Raw genomic sequence first — 20,590 nt, forward strand, 5'->3', positions numbered from 1 at the left:
CGCCATTCTTCACCTCGTCACTGGCTTCTCACCTCAACCTTCTTCCTCCAGAGGTGTTGTTTGGGTCACGGCGGTGGAAACAAGGGTCCAATTAAGCGGTCTGTGGGGTCGGTCGCGGCGGAAGACCCGAACAGGGGAAAATTGGGTGTTTGTCGGGACCGTGAAGCGTTTTAGCGTCATGCCAGCCCCCTAGTCCTGCGTATGGAGTCCATCCTAGGTGGGCGCTGAGGTGAGGACGAGGTGTGGTGCCGTGGTCCCTACCGCCTTCCGTTCCGCGGCTGAGCGACACGCCGTGGAGAGAGCCCCAGTCTCTCACTTGAGGCCACTCCCCCTCCAACACGAAAAGACGGGACCATCTTCAAAATCGGAACTGCCCCCCTTTGCAACGGCTCTTCTTACTCTGCTTCCAAACTTCTTCACAAGAAATTCTTTTCTGTTCTTTTTTTTTTCTGTTTCCTTTACGGTGCAAGGGGCGCACCAGAAGCAGCATCAGCAGCTTACTCTTATTATTGTTTTAATTCCCCTCCGAGTTTCACAGGATTCGGTCACGCCCCTCCTTTTTTTTTTTCTAGCTTACCTGCCCGTGGAACGAGCGCACGCGTACTCCTACTCCTTCGGCCTTCTATCGTGATCTGGCTTGGCGCAAACGAAGAGACGGTCGGGGTCTGACTGCGGCTTTTTGAAGGAAACAAAAAGAGCAGCAACGACCTTTGGATACTGGGAATCCCTTGGGTCTTGCGCTTCTACGTCTCCCATCCCGGAGGCTGTCCGACTGACCAGCCATCCACCACCACCACCACCACCACCACCATGGCACCCTCGACAAAATCAGAACCGTTTCCGGAGCTCAGCTCGGCGGCAGACCGCCAATTACACTCCGAGGCTACCGCAGCCCGTCGCCGTAGAAAGTCGAGCGGCCTTGGACAAGCATTGCGCGTCGGTGACACTGGCGCACCCGCCTTGGCCACCAGTCTTGCCCTCTCACAGAAGGTAAGGCATCGTCCCATCTTGAACACCAGGCCATGGACAGGGCAACAAGAAGAGAAGCTGACTGCAGTTGTCATACAGGATTCCAAAGATGTCGCTGCGCCACCAGGCAAGAAATTTTCTAAGCGGCGCAAGGCGCGCTCCCTCCTCCGCCGCGCCAAAAACTATGCCATCAAACACACGTGGGCCTTGCCCTTGGCCATCCTGATGGCATTCCTATCTCTCTACGCCATCAACCCGACCGAGAGCAACCCGATCCACCGCTTTATCTTCCTCTCATACAAGCTACCGACTTCGAGTCCCGATGAGATCCCGCAATACGGCAAAGGCCTCTGGGACATTGCCTTTGTATCCTTCTACACCATCGTCTTGTCCTTCACCCGCGAGTTCATCATGCAGGAGGTTCTGCGCCCCATGGCGCGCTGGGCCGGCCTCAAGTCGCGCGGAAAGCAGGCTCGGTACATGGAGCAAATGTACACGGCTCTCTACTTTGGTATCATGGGACCCGTTGGTATGTACGTCATGAGCCGCACGCCCGTCTGGTACTTCAACACCGTCGGCATGTACGAGAACTTCCCGCACAAGACCCATGTGGCTGTGTTCAAGTTTTATTACCTTTTCCAGGCTGCCTACTGGGCGCAGCAGGCCATCGTGCTTCTCCTGGGAATGGAAAAGCCCCGGAAGGATTTCAGGGAGTTGGTCTGCCATCATATTGTCAGCTTGGCCTTGATTGGCTTGAGCTACCGCTTCCACTTCACCTACATCGGTCTTGCGGTCTACATCACCCATGACATCAGTGATTTCTTCTTGGCGGTAAGTCCCCGCCCAGCATCCCTGAGTCAGGGCATGGCGCGTTTGCTAACTTGCCCAATTTCCAGACATCCAAGACTCTCAACTACCTCGACCACGCGCTCACCGGCCCCTACTACTTCACCTTCATGTGTGTATGGATCTACCTGCGCCACTACCTCAACTTGCGCATCATTTGGAGTCTGTTCACCGAGTTCAAGACCGTTGGCCCTTACGAGCTCAACTGGGAGACTCAGCAGTACAAGTGCAGCCTCTCCTTCGTCATCACGCTCGCTTTGCTCGGCTCCCTTCAGGCGCTCAACCTCTTTTGGCTGTTCTTCATCATCCGCATCGCTTACCGCTTCGTTGTCCATAAAGTTGCCAAGGATGACCGCAGCGATGATGAGTCGGAGTTGGAAGACGATGTTACCGAGGAGAAGCCTACCGCTAATGGCTCTACCACCAAGAGGTAGATTGGGGGGAGTAACAGCATCTTTCTGTTATCATTACCGCTTGTACTAGAGTCACTATAATTGGGGGGGTTTCCGGTGATGATGTATGACGTGCATCTATATCTATCTATTTGTACACGACTTCGGCACATTAAACGTCCCCCCCATCATGTTTGTATATGGAAAAAAAGGGAGTGGGAGTGAAACGACGGTGTACATCATTTGTAACTACATGGAAATGAATCACACACCATACGACCATCTGGGATGAATCGGGGAAGGGATTAGAAAAGGGTTCGGGAAAAGAAGCAATGAAAGGAAGAAAGGATACTTGCACAAGTCCTGTGCATGAAAAATCTACATAATTGGCTATCACACACTCGCTTCTCAAACGGCGACCCTTGAAACATACAGTGGTGCAAAGGATAAAATAGGGATAAGTAAACAAAGTGAAAGTGGGATCACGAACTATCTGGCCACGTCAAACTTCTCGGTCCTGCTGTCAAGATTAATTAGCAATCATACGGGCTTCCTCAAAAGCCATTACCATATGGCCAATCATCGAATTGATACAAGACTGGGTCGACCGATATCATCCGATCTTGGTAACTTCGTGGCAGTCAAGGGCAGTCTGTCTGTGCGGGTAACGATACAACGAATCTTCTTACCGACTTTTAGATCCGCCCACGCCGCTCTACCGATGACGCTCAATGTCTAGTAATTTGACTCCGATTCGGAGTTTCAAGAACGTCACCATAACGCCCAGCTGCCAAGGGTCTCCTCCTCTGAATACCACGAAAGACGGCTAAGTAAACGACGAGATAGCATCGGAATGGTGATACATGCTAGGTCCCTATGCTTCACCAAGGACGGGAAGAAAAGCGTCAGTCGCACGAAAAGCATGGCAACAAAAAGCACGTACGTTTGTGTCAATTGAAGGGTTTTCGAAAGAAAGAGCAAGTACGGTCACAAAACCAGTATCATCGATCTGCAACCCAGGAGCCAGTACGAACCTCATCTCGGGAACAGCAACCAGGAAAGATATTGAGAATAAGTGCAAGAATGAAGAAGTAGTGATGGATGATAAATAGGGGAAAAGACGATAGCTGAACTGGAGAGGATTGCATCGATATACGGAGTAAAACTTAGGAAAGACGGCTGGCTCACTTGATTTGCTATGTACGTCCAGAACCTGGGCTCTTCAAAGAAGTACGTACACAGGGACAACTGTTCCGAATCAAGACAATTTAATATTTTTTTTTTCTTCTAATTAACACCATTCTTCCTCCGCTCTTCTTTTTTTCCCTTTCTTTATCTCTCTTCACCTGTTTCCCCTTCCCCTTCCTCCTTTGACATATTTACGTCCTTCCACTTCTTCAAGTACCACTTTTTAAACCCCAACCCCCCCCCCCCCCCCCAAGCTCGAGTTTAATTTATACTACGAGTATCCCGCCCCTACCTCTACTTCTTCATGAGACCTACCATCATTTACCACTACCACTACCCCAACCCCAAGACTTCTTCTTCTCCTTCTCCTCGGCTGCCTTTCTCTCATGCTCAATCGGCACCGCCATCAACTCGAAATGCTTGCTGTGATCAACCACGCTAGGCATATTCTTCCACTCGCTGTACTCAAAGTGCTCGGTGAATCTGGATTCCCGTCCGGGCTGCACGGAGCTATTGGGGAAGGTGGGTTTGTATGATGTTGATGTTGTTGTTGTTGTGGGTTTGGGTGTGCTAAGGTATGAGGGGGTAGTGGTGGTGGTGGTGCTGGTGGACGCGATGTTGTGGGAGAAGGAACTGATTCCTGTTCCTGTTCCTGTCCCTGTCCCTGTCCCTGTTCATGAGAAGGTGGAGGATGCTAGTCGGAAAACGGGGAGGGGTGAGTGTGGTGTTTTGGTGTAAAGGTGAAGGGGAGAAAAGAGAAAGAAGGATAAGAAGAAAACAAAAGGGAGACAGGGGTGCGGAAAGAAAGCAAGTGGCTGAAAAAGTAAACTTCACTCACAGCCTCCCGTGATTGAGGAGGAAGTTGTGTTGTTATTGTTGATTGTTGAGTTAGAATTGGACATGGTGAGTATTTGTGGGTTGATTAAATAAGAAATCCGGGCCCGATAAAGTTGATTCTTCTCTTCTGGCGACACTGATGATAATGCTGGAGGCAGCGATGCTCCTGCTATACTGAATGAAACTTATCGACTATTAGCAGGCATCTTACTCTTCAGTTGGATGCATCCTCGGACATGATTATATATCTCGAGGCTGGAACACTTGGAATGCGCAAACTACCTCTCCCCAATTTCTACATGAACAGGTGTCAAAAACCTGCGTTTGATGTTAGCCATCACTAATCGATATCTGGAACTGAATGCTGCTTCACAAAGTCGACATTGGCACATATGGGAGATGGATGACAGGCAAACTATCAGCTCCGAAACACTCGACCTGTTGGATGACCAACACTCGTTTTCTTCTTCTTACGGGAAGTGCCCGTGAAAAATATCGAACCATGACTTCTCTTAGACCTTTGTAAGTTGCATCATGCAAAAAGGTTCAGAGGTCATACTGGTCTTCTGAGCAGGCCTGAATCAGATCATCGTGATGACACCTCGAAGCCTCACTTTCCACAGATGTGTTTGACGTCTGGAAAGTTGATTTGTTTTCAAGCACATGTATTGATGGAGAGGTCTGTCCAGTCTGGTAAAGGCGGGAAGTCTCCGGACATACATGAGTGAAGCTAACGAGGCTTGAGTCGAGGCTTGAGCCACTCATGGGACTGCCCCGTAATCCAGCTACTTGTAAGAGCGAACAGCACTTTCCAAGTTTTTGTTCGTTGGCCAAGTTGTTCTTGCTATTTCTGACATTTGAACCCATGATACCCTTCTATTTCTTTTTTTTTTCCCTCGTGGCCACTCCTTCTCCTTCTCCGAAGACACGGACTCGTCCATGACAAAAATGATGAGACCTTTGCAGTCCGATACCGCTCGCTGTAGTGAAGAAGAGCCGTTGCTAAACTATAATAGGGATTACGGCAATTCGAAAACACGTCGGCTAGTGTCCTTTGGGATATTTCGATTCGGGATTTGCCTAGAAATTAAGCTCAAAGGTGCAGTAAAGACGCTTGGATGCGTGGTAAGAGTATGCCCAAGGTATAATGTCAAAGGTTTGTTATGTTTGTCCAGGACGAGACGGAGTAGGTACAGCACACAGCATTCATTGTCGCTCCCCTAATACATCTCCTCACAACTCTCACTTCCAAGCACAATGACTCAAGGCATGATCCAGCAGCAATCATGACACACACCCTCTTTCATTCAACTGAAGACAGTTCATCTGAAGTATTACAAACTACAAATGCACTACACGCTAAGCTCGCTGGGTATTTACCTCCGCTCTGAAGCATCTTCCTTTTCATTTCGAGCTGACAGAGTGAACCATCTTCACTCAGCAGCCAACACCAGATCCATTCACTAACAGCATCGCTCTGGGTATCTTGCTCCACCACTCCCACCCCTCCCACAAACCTGTGATAACGCAAATAGCCGCCCTTCAAAGACTTTTAATGACAACTCGCTCATATACTAAGCATTGCTTACTCGCTTACTTGCCAAACGTTGCTCGCTTGCTCGCACATGCTTAGTGACCAGGAACAGATAGACCGAAGAGGGAAACGGAAAAAAAGAGGTCTCGCTCACATCTAACAAACAGGTAGGGAAAACACGGGAAAATAGAACAGATGCGAAAGGAGGATGGAGTGAAATTGTCATCGATGGGCCATCAGCCATCGACCGGATGAATTAGTGTCTCTTTATGAGTGTTTGGGAAAACCCCATCACGAACTGATAAGTCCTTCGTTTCCCAAGGGCTGTAAGGTCGTGACCCTAAATCACTTGATAAACCACTCAATGGTGATAGATACCTCTGGGTATTACCCCCCCCCCCCCCCCCCCTCCTCTCCTCCCCTTTTCTTCCTTTCCCCTTCTCCACATCCTCTGTTCACCGTTTCTGCTCCGTCTGCCCTGTCCGATGCCGGGCTGTAAAGAGCAAAGTGTGAAAAAGGCAAACCGGAGTGTAACACCATGACACACGGCTCCCAATGCACGAAAAAAAAAAAAAAAATAAAGATGGAAGGGACATATCAAGAAACCAAAGAAGGGGCCTACAGTATATCACTGGACCAGAGCAACAACTTCTTTTAAAAGGTGGCCCCAAGAAACTCGAGTGGAAAGGGACAAAATTATGGCCCATATTGCATTAAAGGAATCCCCACCAACGCCAGCCATGCTTGGGAATCTTATCTCATGGTTCGCGTCTCTCGTTAAGCGGCATGTTTGAATAAGAAAAGGAAAACAGAAAGAGATTTTATAGACAGGAGGAAATGCGAAGTGGGTGATTATTACGGTCCCGCCACGGGGACCAGCTGATGCTTCGCTGAGAACGAAAACGATACCAAAACATGCAATATGTCCAGCATGGTATCAACGAGTGAGGTTGACTTGGCTTGTCGCCCATGGTGACCGATTATTAGGTGTGGCTACGTTGCAAATGCATAGACTCTCGCTGGAACACTGATGCATCGTTGACTGAGTCGTTCGGGGGCCCTCATGTACTGGCTCGTACCCTACGTGGCAAAGAGTAACTTGAGGACAGTCCGGAACGCGAGGCATACGAGGCTGAAAGCGGTTGACCATTGTCTCTGCGTCCAGCGATTGGTTGTATCGCCGCGATTCGCGGGTCGTAGGCACTATTGTGGTTGTCCTCCTCGTGAGAATCATCGCTCGCTTCGTCATGAAGAGTTCCCTCTGATCCACTGACCGAAGCGCTGCTGTCATCATCCGAGTGTGAGCTAGTACCCCTATGAGAAGTGGTGTCTGACTCATTGTCCGGCGTCGAGGTACCAGCAGTTGGGCTTTTCAGCCCTGTCTGCAGAATAGCGGATGAGGCCATGCTATCCCCATCTGAGTGATCGTCATCTCGTGAGAGGTTGGCTCGACTCAACAGTTTTTGAGCCTTCAGGGTGGCTCTCAGAGCGTGCTCTGCCGCGCGCTCAGCACGACAATGCTTCTCCCACATGGAAGCATAGCGGCCACCCAGAGCTAGGAGCTCCTGATGCGTGCCTTTTTCGACCATGGTGCCAGCGTGAAGGACAATGATTTGATCCGCATGCGTAATAGTTGACAGTCGATGCCTGTAATACATATTATCGTTAGCAACTTTTCAGTGATGATCAGTACATAAGCCACTTACGCAATGATCAGGAGCGTACGGCCCTCGCCAAAATTGCCGCTGATTAGCTTGGACTGGATCTTCTGCTCTGTCTCACCATCCAAGGCTGATGTCGCCTCGTCCAACATGATGATTTGTGGGTTTTTGAGAATTGTGCGCGCGATAGCGACACGTTGCTTCTCACCACCGCTCAAGCGAAGGCCACGCTCGCCAACTTTGGTGGCGTAGCCGTCCGGGAAACTCAGAATACGATCGTGAATCGCAGCCGCCCGGCAAGCATCATACACATCTTCCTCGGTTGCGTTCGGGTTCGCATATTTCAGGTTGTACATGAGGGTCTCGTTGAACAGGATAGTATCTTGCGGAACAACACCAATGAATCGGCGCACTGAGTCGATGGTCAAGTCTTTCACGTCATGGCCGTCCATCTGTATGCTTCCCTCCTGGCAGTTGTAATACCGGAACATCAAACGGAAAACGGTGGATTTGCCACCTCCAGACTCGCCGACAAACGCGGTGGTAGTTCCGGGCTTGCACTCGAAAGACAGGTCATGCAGGGCAGGCCTGCGCTTGTCGTACGAGAACCCGACGTTGTTCCATTTCAAATGGCCGCTGCAGCTTGCCAAGTCTTGGACATCAGGGCCGTCGATGACAGAAGGCTGGATTTTGAAGAGTTCAAGGAGTCTCTCTCCGGAGATCATGGCTTGCTGGATGGTCCGGTAAAAAGTACCAAAGAAGTTAAGTGGTCCTTGTAGTTGGCCGAGATAAGTGATCAACGACACAAACTCACCAAGGGTCCGAGTGCCTTGGCTGACCTGATACGCGCAGGTCATCATGATGACAAGAAAGCCGCACATGAAAACCATGGACTGACACATGTTCATGTGATTCATGCCAAAGGTCACCTTGGCCTCGGCTGCCTGGAAGTTGAGGATCGCATTGCGGTAGCGCGCAAACTCGTATTTTTCGGCGTTAAAGTACTTGACCGTTTCGTAAGACGTGATCGAATCGTTCTTAACCGCCTCTTCCTCTCTATCCGCATTGACCATATCGCGTCGCTGGTCAGCCCTGGTTGCCGCCATACGGATCGTCAAAAACAAATAATAAAAGGTGATGACCGAGACGAACAAGGCGTACATGGGCCCGAACTTGACATAGAAGAAGATGATGGCTATGAAAAGGTCGATGAGCATAGGAACCACTTGGAAGGTTGTCTGCTCCAGGAACTGGTTGATAGAGGCTCCCTTGTTGAGGGCGGAAAGGACCTCTCCAGTGCGTTTGCCAAGGTGGAAATCCAGTGACAAGGAATGCACATGCTCAAATGCAGCTGTCGTCAATGCTCGGTAGGTATGCTGCGATACGGGAATCCAGAGGATCGACCTCAAAGACCCAAGCAATCCAGAAGGCCCTTGAAGCAGCTTGTATAATACCAGGAGTCCAACCTGCATCCACGGCATTTTGAAAACCCCGTCCTTCGGCTCCAATGCATCGGTAACTCTCCCCATCTGAGCGGGAACCGCAATGTTGACAAAGCGCTGAAGAAGGACCAAAACAAAGCACACAAGTATGATGCCCTGGAGCTTGAGAGAATTTGCTGGCCAAAGATATGGGAAGAAGACCGAATAACCGCGGCAGTATTCGAACCAGGTCTTGTGAGGGAGTTTCTGAGGTCGGTAAAATGCCGCTTCCGCATCACGCTGTTGACAACCCGCTTCCCCAGCGCCATTTTCGCTCCCAAATCCAGAGTCGGTCCGTGGAAGTCTGCGATCATTGCCTCTGTTGGAGCCGGTGTGATAGTTCGGGTGACTTCCGTTTAGCAAAGGACTTGACTCGTCACTATCGGAGTGGCTTGCTTCTTCGTCATATCGCTGTTTTTCCTTGATACACTTCCTGGTCGTTAGAGCAGCATAGGTGAACACCATAACCGTTACGATTAGTATACGGACGGCACCAATGCTGAGATCCACAAGGTCCCACCCGTCCAAGCCATCAGTTTGTTTCGGTATCGGGTCCTGAGCGCCGAGGTTGGAGTAGTGGCTCCCGGTAACAATGAGGGCGAATGATAACAGGACGACAATTTCGCCGCCGAGGCCGAGAACCCATGTGATGAAGTGGACGATATTCGGGCTGTGTTCCCAGTCAAACAACGTGATGAGAACGTATACGTAGAAGAAAGCTGACCCAGCAACGTAAACCTTTAAGCGGAGTTGTAAGTACATCAAGCCAATAGTTTGATAGCCCATTAGGACCAGATACTTGGAAGTGGGAACGACTTACGATGCGCTGTTCATCGCACCACCAATCGCCCACCTCCCCTTTCACTCCGCGAGCTGACACGGCGTGAAGGGCGATAGCAGCACCGTTGGCAACAAATGATAGTACAAGACCAGCCGAAAGGTACTGAAACACGGTCTTGGCCACGTCGCCGTTGTGAACAAAGGGTGCTTGAATGTCATGATGCTCACGCCTTCTCTTGGTAAAGGGTAGAGGTTTGCCGCCGGGGCCCTTGATGGTTGGGGCAACTACTTCCTCCTCGGTCTTGGAAGTGACGATACTATGGATGCCGGCTGAGATGATGAAGGCGAATAATAGAACGACTGGATAGCATAGCTGAGAATTCCTAAAGACGACTTCAGCGAGGCTGGGCTGAAAGCCTCGTCCACTCTTGAGTGCGTCCATGTTGGGCCTGCACACAACTGAGGGTTAGAAGAGAGCCCGGTAAAGTGGTTGGGTGGTTGAGTGAGAGGAGTTGAAAAGGTGAAATAGAAATAAGATGAGCTTGGGAAGGAGAGATGTGGGAGCCAAGGCGGGGAGGCAAGAAGTACCTCTCTTGGAGGACAGGGGATGGAAAGGCAGAAGCAGATGAATGATCAGAAGGTGGCACTGCATGCTAGCTCGACGAGCCCAGGCAATGCTTGACGGGAGCTGACATACAGAAAGAGGCAGGATTTAGAGAAGAGAGGAGAAGACGACGACGAGGCAGAGGCAAGGCCGCCAGATCATGACCCTCGGGACCCTCGAGATGTCCTTGGCGATTTTGAGTGGTGGTTGGCCGAGTTCAAGTGAAAGTTGCGGTTGAGGTTCCGGCTGCGCGCAGTGGCGGCAAACTGCAACCGAACTGGCAAACTGGATGAGGACGGCGGCAGAAGAAGCGAGCGTATGTTTTGAATAGAGAGGCCGAGGCTGGAAAAGGCCAAGGAGATCCGGGAGATAGGCAGACGGTAACGTTGGGGTAGGAGAAGTATGAAGCTGCAGACGGCTGCCGAGGTGATGGCGTAGCAGGGTCGGCGGGAGTGTATATTAAAGACGGGACGGTGTAGATGAGATGCCGTACTCGCCCACTATCGCGCTGCGTGTGCGTGTGCGTGTCTCTGGGTAAACCCTCGAGACCGCTCTTGTCCCGCTGCTGAATGCTGTTGGGTCGACAGGTTGTCGTCGAATGGCAAGGTCTCTAGCAAGGTGCGTCACGGTTCAAGTTCCCGTCAACTTGCTGAGCACCGAGACCGAGTCCAGTAAAAGTAGGTACTGTAGAGAAGTACCTCGATCGAGTCGGCGGCCTGTAGACGGATGGTGGGGCAGCCAGCGCCGCAGGCGGGAGCAGGTGACGGGTTTGGTGGTGCGGCGGCTTTTGCCACTTGAAAGATCGATCCTGTCTGGGGCTGAACCGAGTCAAGAGATGTCGTTGCTGCTGATGAGGTCCAGCTGAGAGGCAAGCCGCCTGGTTTGATGTTCAAAACCCACTTGAACCGTCGATAACCTGGATGGATGGAAGCCTGTGGATTTCTAAGCCTCCGAGGGGAGTCCACTTCCACTTGGTAATCAGGGTAAGTGCGACTTGATGGCAGAAGTGATCAATGTTTTGTCGGCTGTATCGTTACTGCCAAAAAGAGAAGCTCGAAAAGCCAGAGGATTTTGTACTTGGGTCCGGACGGGATGCAAGCCTAGTACAAGAGGCAAGTAGTAGGTAGGTGTACTGTACCTAGCACCCGAAGCACAAGATGCACAGCGGAGATCGAGGACAGACAGGGCAGCCCTATGGAGACGATGGTCAAGGACCCAGAGGAGAGGGGAGGGGAGGGGAGGGGAGGGGAGAGGAGAGCGGAAAAACAGAACAAAAACGAGTGTGGTGAGATGGAAGATGGAAGTTGAAAAGGAGTTGAGGTTGTTGGGAAGTCGGAGATGGAGAGTAGGTAGCTTTCAGACGAAAGAAGACGCGGGACGGCAGACAGATGCCCATGCGACATGCATCCGCCTCACAAACGGGACGACGGAGGGGTCGACGTCCTTCTTGGGTTGAGCTAGAGAGGATCCTCGTCTCAGGTCTCGAAGCCCGTTCGGTGCATGGAGGCCCTGGAGTATGAATGTACCGTAGAGGTAAGGCCGGGTACAAAACCGGGCAGCTGAAGGAGCCGGGCCGGACTTGTGTCGTCTGGTCTTGGGTTGTTCTTGCCCGTAGGGTACACAATGTACAACCTGCCCGCCATTAAACATGACTTGGTGTAAATACAAAATCAGAGATGCCACGTTAGACGCCCAATTGTGACATTGTCGGTTCTTTTCACCGTGACCACAACGAAAGGCGCAGATGGTTTGTCGTTTACGATTACTTGCGACTCCGTCGCTTTCTGTCGTTGGAGATGCGACACTCTACATACAGTAGACTGCGTAGTTCTCCTACGCAGTACTAGCCATATTGGCGACATTCCACAGTGGTTGTCTGGGCTCCGGCTGCAGTGCTTGTCCCCAAAGACAAGTGGAGAGCTTCTCCACACACACACACACACTTACAGCAACATCGCCTTCAAGCTAAACGCAGTGCCTGCATTGATCAGCCAATGAAACCGTCAAAGCGGCCCTGACAAGGGCGAGCGCAATGGGGAGGTTGGCCCAGGCCCGCGGCTGGCCCCTCCGAAAAGTCGGAGTCAAATCGATGTGTCTTTCTGGCTGGATCAAGACATCATGTTCGCCTTCCATTTTGAGCGTTACATACTTTCTTTGTTTCGCAGCACCAGAATCTGGGGCTTGTATCACGGATATGGAACCTGAATATCAGCACGACATATCATGCGCCCGGGCTCATGGACATGATGCTGTACCTAATGTATGTAGTATATACACGAACAAGTTGACATGTAGTGCAATCGGTACCTTACAGAGCTTACAACGTACCTGACGTCCTGATCGATCCCCACAATCTCGTCCCCGGTGCACATCATCATGTCTAATGCCATGCTCGCCTGGCATGGACTAGCAATAGCTTTTCCAATATAAATGTGCCTGTACCTCGCGTGTGTCATCACTGTCGTTAGGTTTTCTTTCTTTCTGACCACGAAAACCATACTGTGTCCATGCTGTCCTGATCACGAATGACAGACAATTGAGGTGGTGGGAGAAAACCAACTTATATTCAAAGGCCCCACTACATTGGGTGAGTGGTGAGTGGTCATCGTATGTTTAGTTGGAATGAAACACGGCATGGTGATTGGTTGTTTGGTTGGCCCTTGAGCTGCATCACTGCACCAGTTCCCGCTCATATGGGATCGATGTAACCGATGTTTCCTGTTGTCCTCCCACATGGGAGAAGACCCGAGTGTTGGAGTAGCTGACAAGGGTGGTTATTCTCGTACAGCGCAGGAAAGTGGACTTGCGATGTGGATGAGGACATTCTCGTACAGTCTTTGATGCTGTAAGCTCATGGCTGGAGGGGTGAAAGTCAAGACTCGAGAGACCAGAGATTATCTCGGGGAGTTGCGTGAAGCCTAAAAACTATGGACCTGTGGACGACCCGGCAAGCAATGAATGCCTTTCGTCCGGCGCGATGGACCAGCGACTTTTTTTTTTTTTTTTCTCTTTCAGTTCTATTCCTTGTCCGCAGTCCTCTCATCCTCGGCTGTCGCTTTTCGGGCTCCCGCGGTCTGCATTTGACAATAGGTAAGCAGACAGGGTACTCACTTTGACCACTTCCACATGGGACGGCGGGGATGGTCGGGGGCTGGCTGGGGATACGTATATGGGGTTGACGGGACGAGTTGCTGCCCGGGATTGCAGATGTCCATAGAAGGATGGAAGTTTTCATGGAAGCAAAACTCCTCCCATACAAGCCCTGCCCGACCCGTGGCAGCAGCACCATAGCGGGACGGTGATGACCGACGTGAGGACGGACTACGCGCTCATCAATCTCACCATGCTGGTCGTCCGGGAGTTATTGCAGTAAAGGGAAAGGATTGGGCCGTGATGGAACCGTGATGGAACCTTGATCGAAGGAGCGGACTCGGGCCTTTCCTTCCTTGCCCTTTCCTAACCTGACGATGTGAAACTGACCGGGGATGAGGAATCAAAAACGACAGTGCGTCGCCCCGCTCATTCTGCATCGCACCCTGCCGTGTACGTGCCTCGAGCCATGTTGGAGTTGTACTCTCGTCATCGCTGGTCTGGCGTTCTCGCGGAATCAGGGCAGCGTGCCTGGATGTGTTACGTGTCTCGATTTTGCCGGGCCCGGCCTGCCCTGTCTGCCGGGGGTGCGCCTGCTGGTGCGGGTCCGTTTCCATGGCCTCTTGAGGATCGGAGCGAGACGAGGTTCGAGGTTCATGTTGCCAAGGCTATCCGGCCCAGCCCGACGGGACGGCAGGTCGGACATTGGAGGATCGATGCGGCATTTGCGCTTCGATGAGAACTCGCTCGGCTGTAACACTAATAAAGTCTATTTGGTGGATTAAGAGCCAAAATATGATGCTGCCTGGGATCATAAATGGCTCGGACGAAGGCAGAAAATTCTTTGTTTTGCTTAGGTACCTCTACGTTACGGAAGGATGCCCGGATGTTGAGGTCGGGCAAGATAGTTTGAAGGTGAGACCGACCTACCGAGAGCAGCTCCGCAGTTCTCCGTCGAGGTATCGGTACCGAACAACAGGCTCAAGCACCATGCCGGTGTCCACCCACCTCTGCCCGACTTATTTGCAAAAGCAGGGGTCTTTTTTGTTTTTTTTTCTTTTTTTTTTAACAATACAGGTCATTGCGTCTTCGCTGCATGTCAGTAGTAGTATGAAACTTGTACTTTTGTAGTCGTGAAACCCCAACGACTCCGTGTCGCGGAGGATATCAACATTACTGACGATAACCGCGGTAAGGGAAAAGAAGAAGAAAAAACAAGAAAGAAGAAAATGTCAAACAGGACAGAGGTGGATAAAAAGCTTAACATTCTTCAAATAGAAAAGAAAAGGTAGTGTACATATCGGTCTAGAGGCATGCATACACGTCTAAGTGTAGTGTGGTGCAGTGTAAGTGTGTGTGTCTTGTGCTCCACCGTGCTGTCTAAAGCTTGACGTGATTGGTTCAGAATGCCTCTAATCATTCTTCCTCAATCGGCCTCTCCCACTGGCTTCACACGCTAAGAACTGAACTTGGCCGTTGTTGTGACCAACAAGGTACAACACCAAACTAGTGTAAGCTAACTACGCAGCCAGCTCGCACACCCTTTTCATTACAATTCCCTTCACCGCCTTGCCACTACTTCTGGTGATGAGACCGCGACCTGCTTCATGCATGCATGCCACATCGGACCGCATACAGCGGGACTACACTAGGCAGGACTAGCTTGAGGCAGCAGTAGGTAATGCTACGCCATCTTTTCTGCTGCCACAATGCTAGCTTCTGGAAACACATCGACAAGTCTTTGCCAGACCATTCAACAGACAAAACGACTCAGAAGCAAGACTACCTTAGTGCCTGGCTTGGGCTCAGCATATAAACTCACCGGTAGGAAATCGGCAATTAGATTTGCTTTCGCGGAAACTGTCGCCTTTTTGTCGTGCGTAACGCGCGTACGCACTATATCGGGTAGCATGTGTTACTATGTGACCGATGACTGTCTGGGAAGAGCATGGGAGTTCAACTGGGGTGCAAAATGCTTCTGCCCGTTCGTTCGTATGCTACAACGACAAACTGGGGAGACGCGGGCATGAGAGTATTCGGACGGCGGGACAAACGGGAGATGACGGGAGAAGGTGACTGGACCTTCCGCCGACGGAGCCATACGGGCCGGTCACCGGGAGATTCGTGTGGTCTCGTTCGAAACACGACATGAAGCTCCCAGAAGCTCTTTGCCAGCACGGCTACCACCGTCTCGATATACTGAATTTCCTTCTCAGCCGCTGTTCGACAAGAGTCAGGCTTATACCAAGGTCTTTATCTCAAGAAACTGGCAAACTGGAAGGAACTACGGGTTGTTGTGTGCCAAGGAGAAGGAGGGCCTCACTCGACTTTCGTGTAATTTGACTGTGATCTCGGTCAACGTCCTTGCTAAATTATGCCGCGAGTTTCTCCGGTGTCATCTTTTCAGGTTCTATACTGAACCGACTATGCGTTTCCGGAATGTATCTCTACCCCATCAGTAGGTAACATTGGTCTGGAATTCGTGATGAATTAGCGAGCCTAAGGCCAAGGAGGGAAAGGTAAGAAGGGGAACCTAGACATAGGTGGGCCACTGCTACCGGTAGTTCAAGGAGAAGATGTACCTCGACGACGGCAGGAAAGAAAATAAGATGAAGTTTGTTGGGGAAAAAAACTTATTAAAAAAAACTTTACAAAAAAAAAAATTTAAAAAAAAAAAAATTCGCATCACAGAATCATGCCCGAGCGAGGATTTTCTCAAGCGGCTAGGCCCAGCAACCAACTGAAATGGGCCGACATCGTCGTCCTGCTCATGATTACCCAAAACACCCAAGGCCTGCTGGCAGGAAATCCAGGGTAACATGTAGGGCATAATGCTCACACATGCTGACTGTCCGTCTTCCAGTCCGCCGTCAGCAAGTCCGTCAAAATTTCATAGTGTTTCGAAACCCAACCACATTTGGCGTCGTGAGCAAAAAAACCCCGTCGAAATGATACTTTCCCATCGCTACGTTCTCTGCCTTTGTCGACTCTCCAAAATCCCGAACCAATAGGCGGCATGGCGCTAACGTAGGTCAAACCAGACTAGACACTGGGCATAATTGGCCTCTCTGGAGGATCCCCGTCTTTCCCACATGCTTTTACTAATTACCCTACGGTTGGAAGGGAAAGAAAAATTTTAACTGCCGAATCCGCCATGACACTCAAATGTTGAGAAGCTGCAAGAAAGCTTCCAGTGTCTTGACTTCAAAGAGCTGCTTCACCGACAATATACGATTATGCATAGCGACGCAAGGCTAAAGTAACCGGTCAGGGTGTGGACCCTGGAACGTGATCCTCAGTCGAAGCTATGGGAAACCATTCAGATGTGCTTTCATTTCCGTCTCTTGACCATAAACACGTATCAGATCCTCGGCTACCGCCCTGTCCGGTATTATCGAACGAAATTTTCTCCGATGGCATCGACCCGACGGAAATGTAGCACGGCGATAAGTTTGTAACATCGAAGCTCGGGTCCGGGGTCTGAATTTACCTACCTAACACCTTACTACACGTCGAGATAATGTCTACCTAGTGAATTCACTGGTTCTCTACAACACCGCAACCGTACTTATCCAGCCGCGTATCACCCTCTGCGCATTTTTGCTGTAAGGTACTTGTTTGCTGGGCAGTTACGCACTCTATTCCTGCATCAGAAGGTGCAGAAAACCATATTTTGTTCTCTCCTCGTCTCAAAACCATCCATGTGCTGGAACGGAGACCGGTGGTCCATGAAAATCCGGGTTTCAAGAGGATTTGGGAGGAGGAGGAGAAGAAGTTTTCCATGGTGCATAGGGTCACAATAAGGACTCAACGGAGTCTCTTCCCGGCCCGTCAACCCTTTATCCTGCTCCCATTCGTTGCCCTGGAATTTTTTCAATTCGGGTATGGGTGCATCAATGTACAGCTCATTTGAACCTACCACGCCTCGTCACCGACCCTGCCGAACCTAGATGGGGTTAGGAGGATTTATATCTACGATGTGGAAGTCGGCTTATCCTTTTGCCGAAGACTCCCTTCTGATGTTTTTCCGAAGGATCGACAGGGCATACTGCTCCGGAAATCAGTCTGATGGTCCTGGCCTTCGTGCACATCGACCTTAGCCTAAGTTGTTAAAAGTGTAGGGACAATATGTGTTCGTGGTACTGTTCAATGCTGGTTTGTTTATTAGCGCGGTTCTTACGACAGAGGTATGTACGCAACATTGCTCGGGAAACAACGGGACAACCAGGTTCGAAGCTGATGATTGAATAAAGCATACAAAGCGTTCAAAACGTATCTGCTAGATATCAGCTTCGTATATTAAACCTGGCGGGATGGTGGTTGAGTTGCCTAGAGTGCATGTTGAAGTCTCGCGTTAAAGAACAAGCCAAAGAACAAACCAGAGGCGAACCGTCAAGGTACAATTGATGTTCTACTGACCTAATGCAACCCATCTACCATATATAACACGTAAGGGTGTACACCGTCATTTGAACCTCGACAACGCAATGGACGGGTATCGTCCATGTAGCAAGTAGCCTTACCGTATGTGTAAGTATATCAGACCTTGATTTTGAATGCAACATGTCACCCAATGAGCGTATAGCTAAATGCATGTGAACTACATATGATACTACTACCGCCAATACACAGGAACCACGAACGAACGAGACAACAAAGGAACCCGAAAATCATTGTGCGGTCGGTTAGCAGATCCACCTTCAACGGTTCCCGTTGTCTCAAAGACGCATGGCCGGAAACCATCTGACAGGAAGAACAAACCGCAAGCCTCATTATAGAAGTCGACGGTCAGGTAGGCCGTTGACAGACTCGCACCCGGCAGCAACGCTTTGCAATACTTTTTCATGGTGTACAACTAAATATACATCAGTTACAGTTACGGTACACTACCTTGATCATGTTTCCGGAGATCCAGCTTGTCTGAAATACAAATTGAAGCCTAGTTAACATCCAGCAAAAGAACCAGTTCACGTTGGGACCTCCTCCGGGAGATCTATTTGTTCTATCGACATAGCAATCCCTACCTTTAACTTTACTTCTCCATATTCTCCCTCCATCCATACAACCATCTGCTGAGCAGGTGACAGAAGTACGTAAATATACATGTAGCAACAAATCAGCCCAACAGAGTATCTCGATCGAACAGGTCCATACAAGAAGCTCAATGGGACTTTCCATTCAAATCCCCCTGTTCTCCCTGCGATCCCCCGCAACAGAACCATAGTCGTTAGCGGCTACTGGCACCTCTGGGAGGGAAACAGCCGCAGAAAGCAACCATACAACAAACCTTGCGAAGGAAGCATATATCCGCCCCATCATTACCATCATCACCGCCGACTTTCCGTTGTTGGCACAAATGCTCAACCCTCCCTCTAGACCACCGTCTAGTGTGAAGCAAATTCGGATGCATGGGTGTTCACAATGACTGGTCTCCCTTTTCATCCCGGTTTTCCATGTCCACGTTTGAGACTCACATGCTATGCAGATGTTTACACATGCTATCACAAGCATACCCAAGTAGTAGTTTCGGCCGAGTATACCATCTGGGAGATAACACCCATACCCCGTACATGACACTAGTAAGAATCCCGGGCATGTTTTCCATATTAGCAACCCCCACCTCCCCAGTATTCCTTTCCGAGTCAGGATCACGATTTGTATCACATCTCATCATACACCCGTCCGGACGACGGCAGCTGCCGCTTTGCTTCTTCCTTTACCCGGATGTCAGGGGTACGTTACAGCAACAAGAATCCTCTTGGCTTGGGCTCTTCTTCCCACTCTTCATGTTCCCCGTGCCAGCTTCCTTGGCTTATACCCATCTGTGTTTATATCAATATGGCCCTTGGCCTATCAAAGTAAACCACGGAGAAATCAGATCCTTGTCGATTACCCCATACCGCCCATTGTTCTCCTTGTCCAGCGTGGGGGTCTGCTCACATGTGAGCGTGTGGGTAGGCTGGTAGGTTACCCATCTCCTCTGCCTTGTGATGACCTTGGGAAACATACCTTAGGTTGCCGCTGTGCTTTTGAAATTATCCAAAACCATCCATATCTCTGAAGCGAACCAAGTATATGGATAATAGAGAGAATCTTGAATATAGCAATGTGTTGATTTAGGTCAATAGCCCGTCAGCTGTTCCTTTCCTCAGACTTCAACACGACTCACTCACCGAGTAGGTACCTTGAACTTTTCTGTTCCCGTGATGTAGCCTGCTTCCCTCGCTACCAACCTCCCGGGATGACCTCTCCCTGCCACTCGGGGATGTTGTAATTTTCCGACTTTCTTACTATGCTACCTGCAAGAGCCTCGTTCCTGATTGAGTGACCTGTAGCCGAGTCACATCTTGATCACTTGCTGCCACTTTTTGATGCCTTTTGAGGGAAAAAACAACAGATCTATCACGATATATTCCCCATAAACATGCATATGATACCAGTTTCTTGGTATCTCGCTTCCGCATCTCGCACAGAAATTATTTGTTGTTGCCGATATCGTTGCTGTTGCCGCTCTGCTGCCGCTATTCCTGCCGCTACCGCTATTGCTGCCGTTGTCAGTGGTTAGTTGCTTACTGGCGTGGCCAATCTGATGATGAGACTTACATATGAGAATTGAATGTAAATGTGATAAATGACTAGTAGGAGCCATACCTGTGCCAAAGTGGTGAATTTCATTGGACACCCCAACGTCGTGGGTGGTCGTTGTACAACGGGAAGGTACAATCGTGCGGATAGGTGGATGAAGGAGTGAAACAAAGATCAACAACGTCATTTCCTTTGCTGGACATATATTCTGTCTCTTTTCCTGCTGGAGCCCTGGCAGGCAGGCACGTCTACTGCATAGTGAAACGCAGGTTTGGCACGTTGGCAACGGAAAGGCTGGTCTGGCCAAGCGATTATTCAACTTCAGAATATCATTTGGGCAATGAAATATTTCGGATGGACAATTCACGCATCCGGCCCCGAATCTATTTATGCCGGATGGTGATGGCCAAGAAGTTTGATGGGAAATCCAGATCTAATAAAAACAACTGATCCGGACCAGAGAGCCCGAAAACGAAGAGCGGTCATCCAATCACCATTACATTATTGATTGTAAAATCATTGTGCCCTTCGATCGATCTCGTATTCCTTCAAGTTTCCCCGGTCTTATCTCACTTGTGACCGTTGCTTGTCTCGCTTATCAACCACTAGTGTAGTCTGGTCAA

The 20,590-nt window shown here is 50.1% G+C and overlaps 4 protein-coding genes across 4 annotated transcripts; 1 reads left to right on the plus strand and 3 right to left on the minus strand.

Annotated features, from left to right (window-relative positions):
• Window positions 1–333: 333 nt before the first annotated feature.
• B0T23DRAFT_377018 (TLC domain-containing protein) lies at window positions 334–2,728 on the plus strand. Its single transcript, XM_062837002.1, has 3 exons — window positions 334–990; window positions 1,069–1,800; window positions 1,866–2,728. The coding sequence occupies exons 1-3, from the start codon at window positions 811–813 to the stop codon at window positions 2,247–2,249; spliced, it is 1,296 nt and encodes a 431-aa protein (XP_062694034.1). The 5' UTR covers window positions 334–810; the 3' UTR covers window positions 2,250–2,728.
• Window positions 2,729–3,712: 984 nt separating this feature from the next.
• B0T23DRAFT_440097 (uncharacterized protein) lies at window positions 3,713–4,297 on the minus strand (the record flags this gene model as incomplete). Its single annotated transcript, XM_062840717.1, has 2 exons — window positions 3,713–4,065; window positions 4,234–4,297. 2 exons carry the CDS (start codon window positions 4,295–4,297, stop codon window positions 3,713–3,715), a joined length of 417 nt encoding a protein of 138 aa, XP_062694035.1.
• A 2,530-nt stretch (window positions 4,298–6,827) lies between these two features.
• Window positions 6,828–10,130, minus strand: B0T23DRAFT_312875 (uncharacterized protein; the record flags this gene model as incomplete). The annotated part of the gene is made up of 3 exons (XM_062834710.1): window positions 6,828–7,413; window positions 7,473–9,646; window positions 9,729–10,130. The coding sequence occupies 3 exons, from the start codon at window positions 10,128–10,130 to the stop codon at window positions 6,828–6,830; spliced, it is 3,162 nt and encodes a 1,053-aa protein (XP_062694036.1).
• A 9,452-nt stretch (window positions 10,131–19,582) lies between these two features.
• Window positions 19,583–20,252, minus strand: B0T23DRAFT_113102 (uncharacterized protein). Its single transcript, XM_062831897.1, has one exon. The coding sequence runs from the start codon at window positions 20,152–20,154 to the stop codon at window positions 19,723–19,725; it is 432 nt and encodes a 143-aa protein (XP_062694037.1). The 5' UTR covers window positions 20,155–20,252; the 3' UTR covers window positions 19,583–19,722.
• Window positions 20,253–20,590: the final 338 nt, after the last annotated feature.

This window comes from Neurospora hispaniola, assembly GCF_033458365.1.
Source record: "Neurospora hispaniola strain FGSC 10403 chromosome Unknown B0T23scaffold_3, whole genome shotgun sequence".
NCBI classification, from domain to species: domain Eukaryota; kingdom Fungi; phylum Ascomycota; class Sordariomycetes; order Sordariales; family Sordariaceae; genus Neurospora; species Neurospora hispaniola.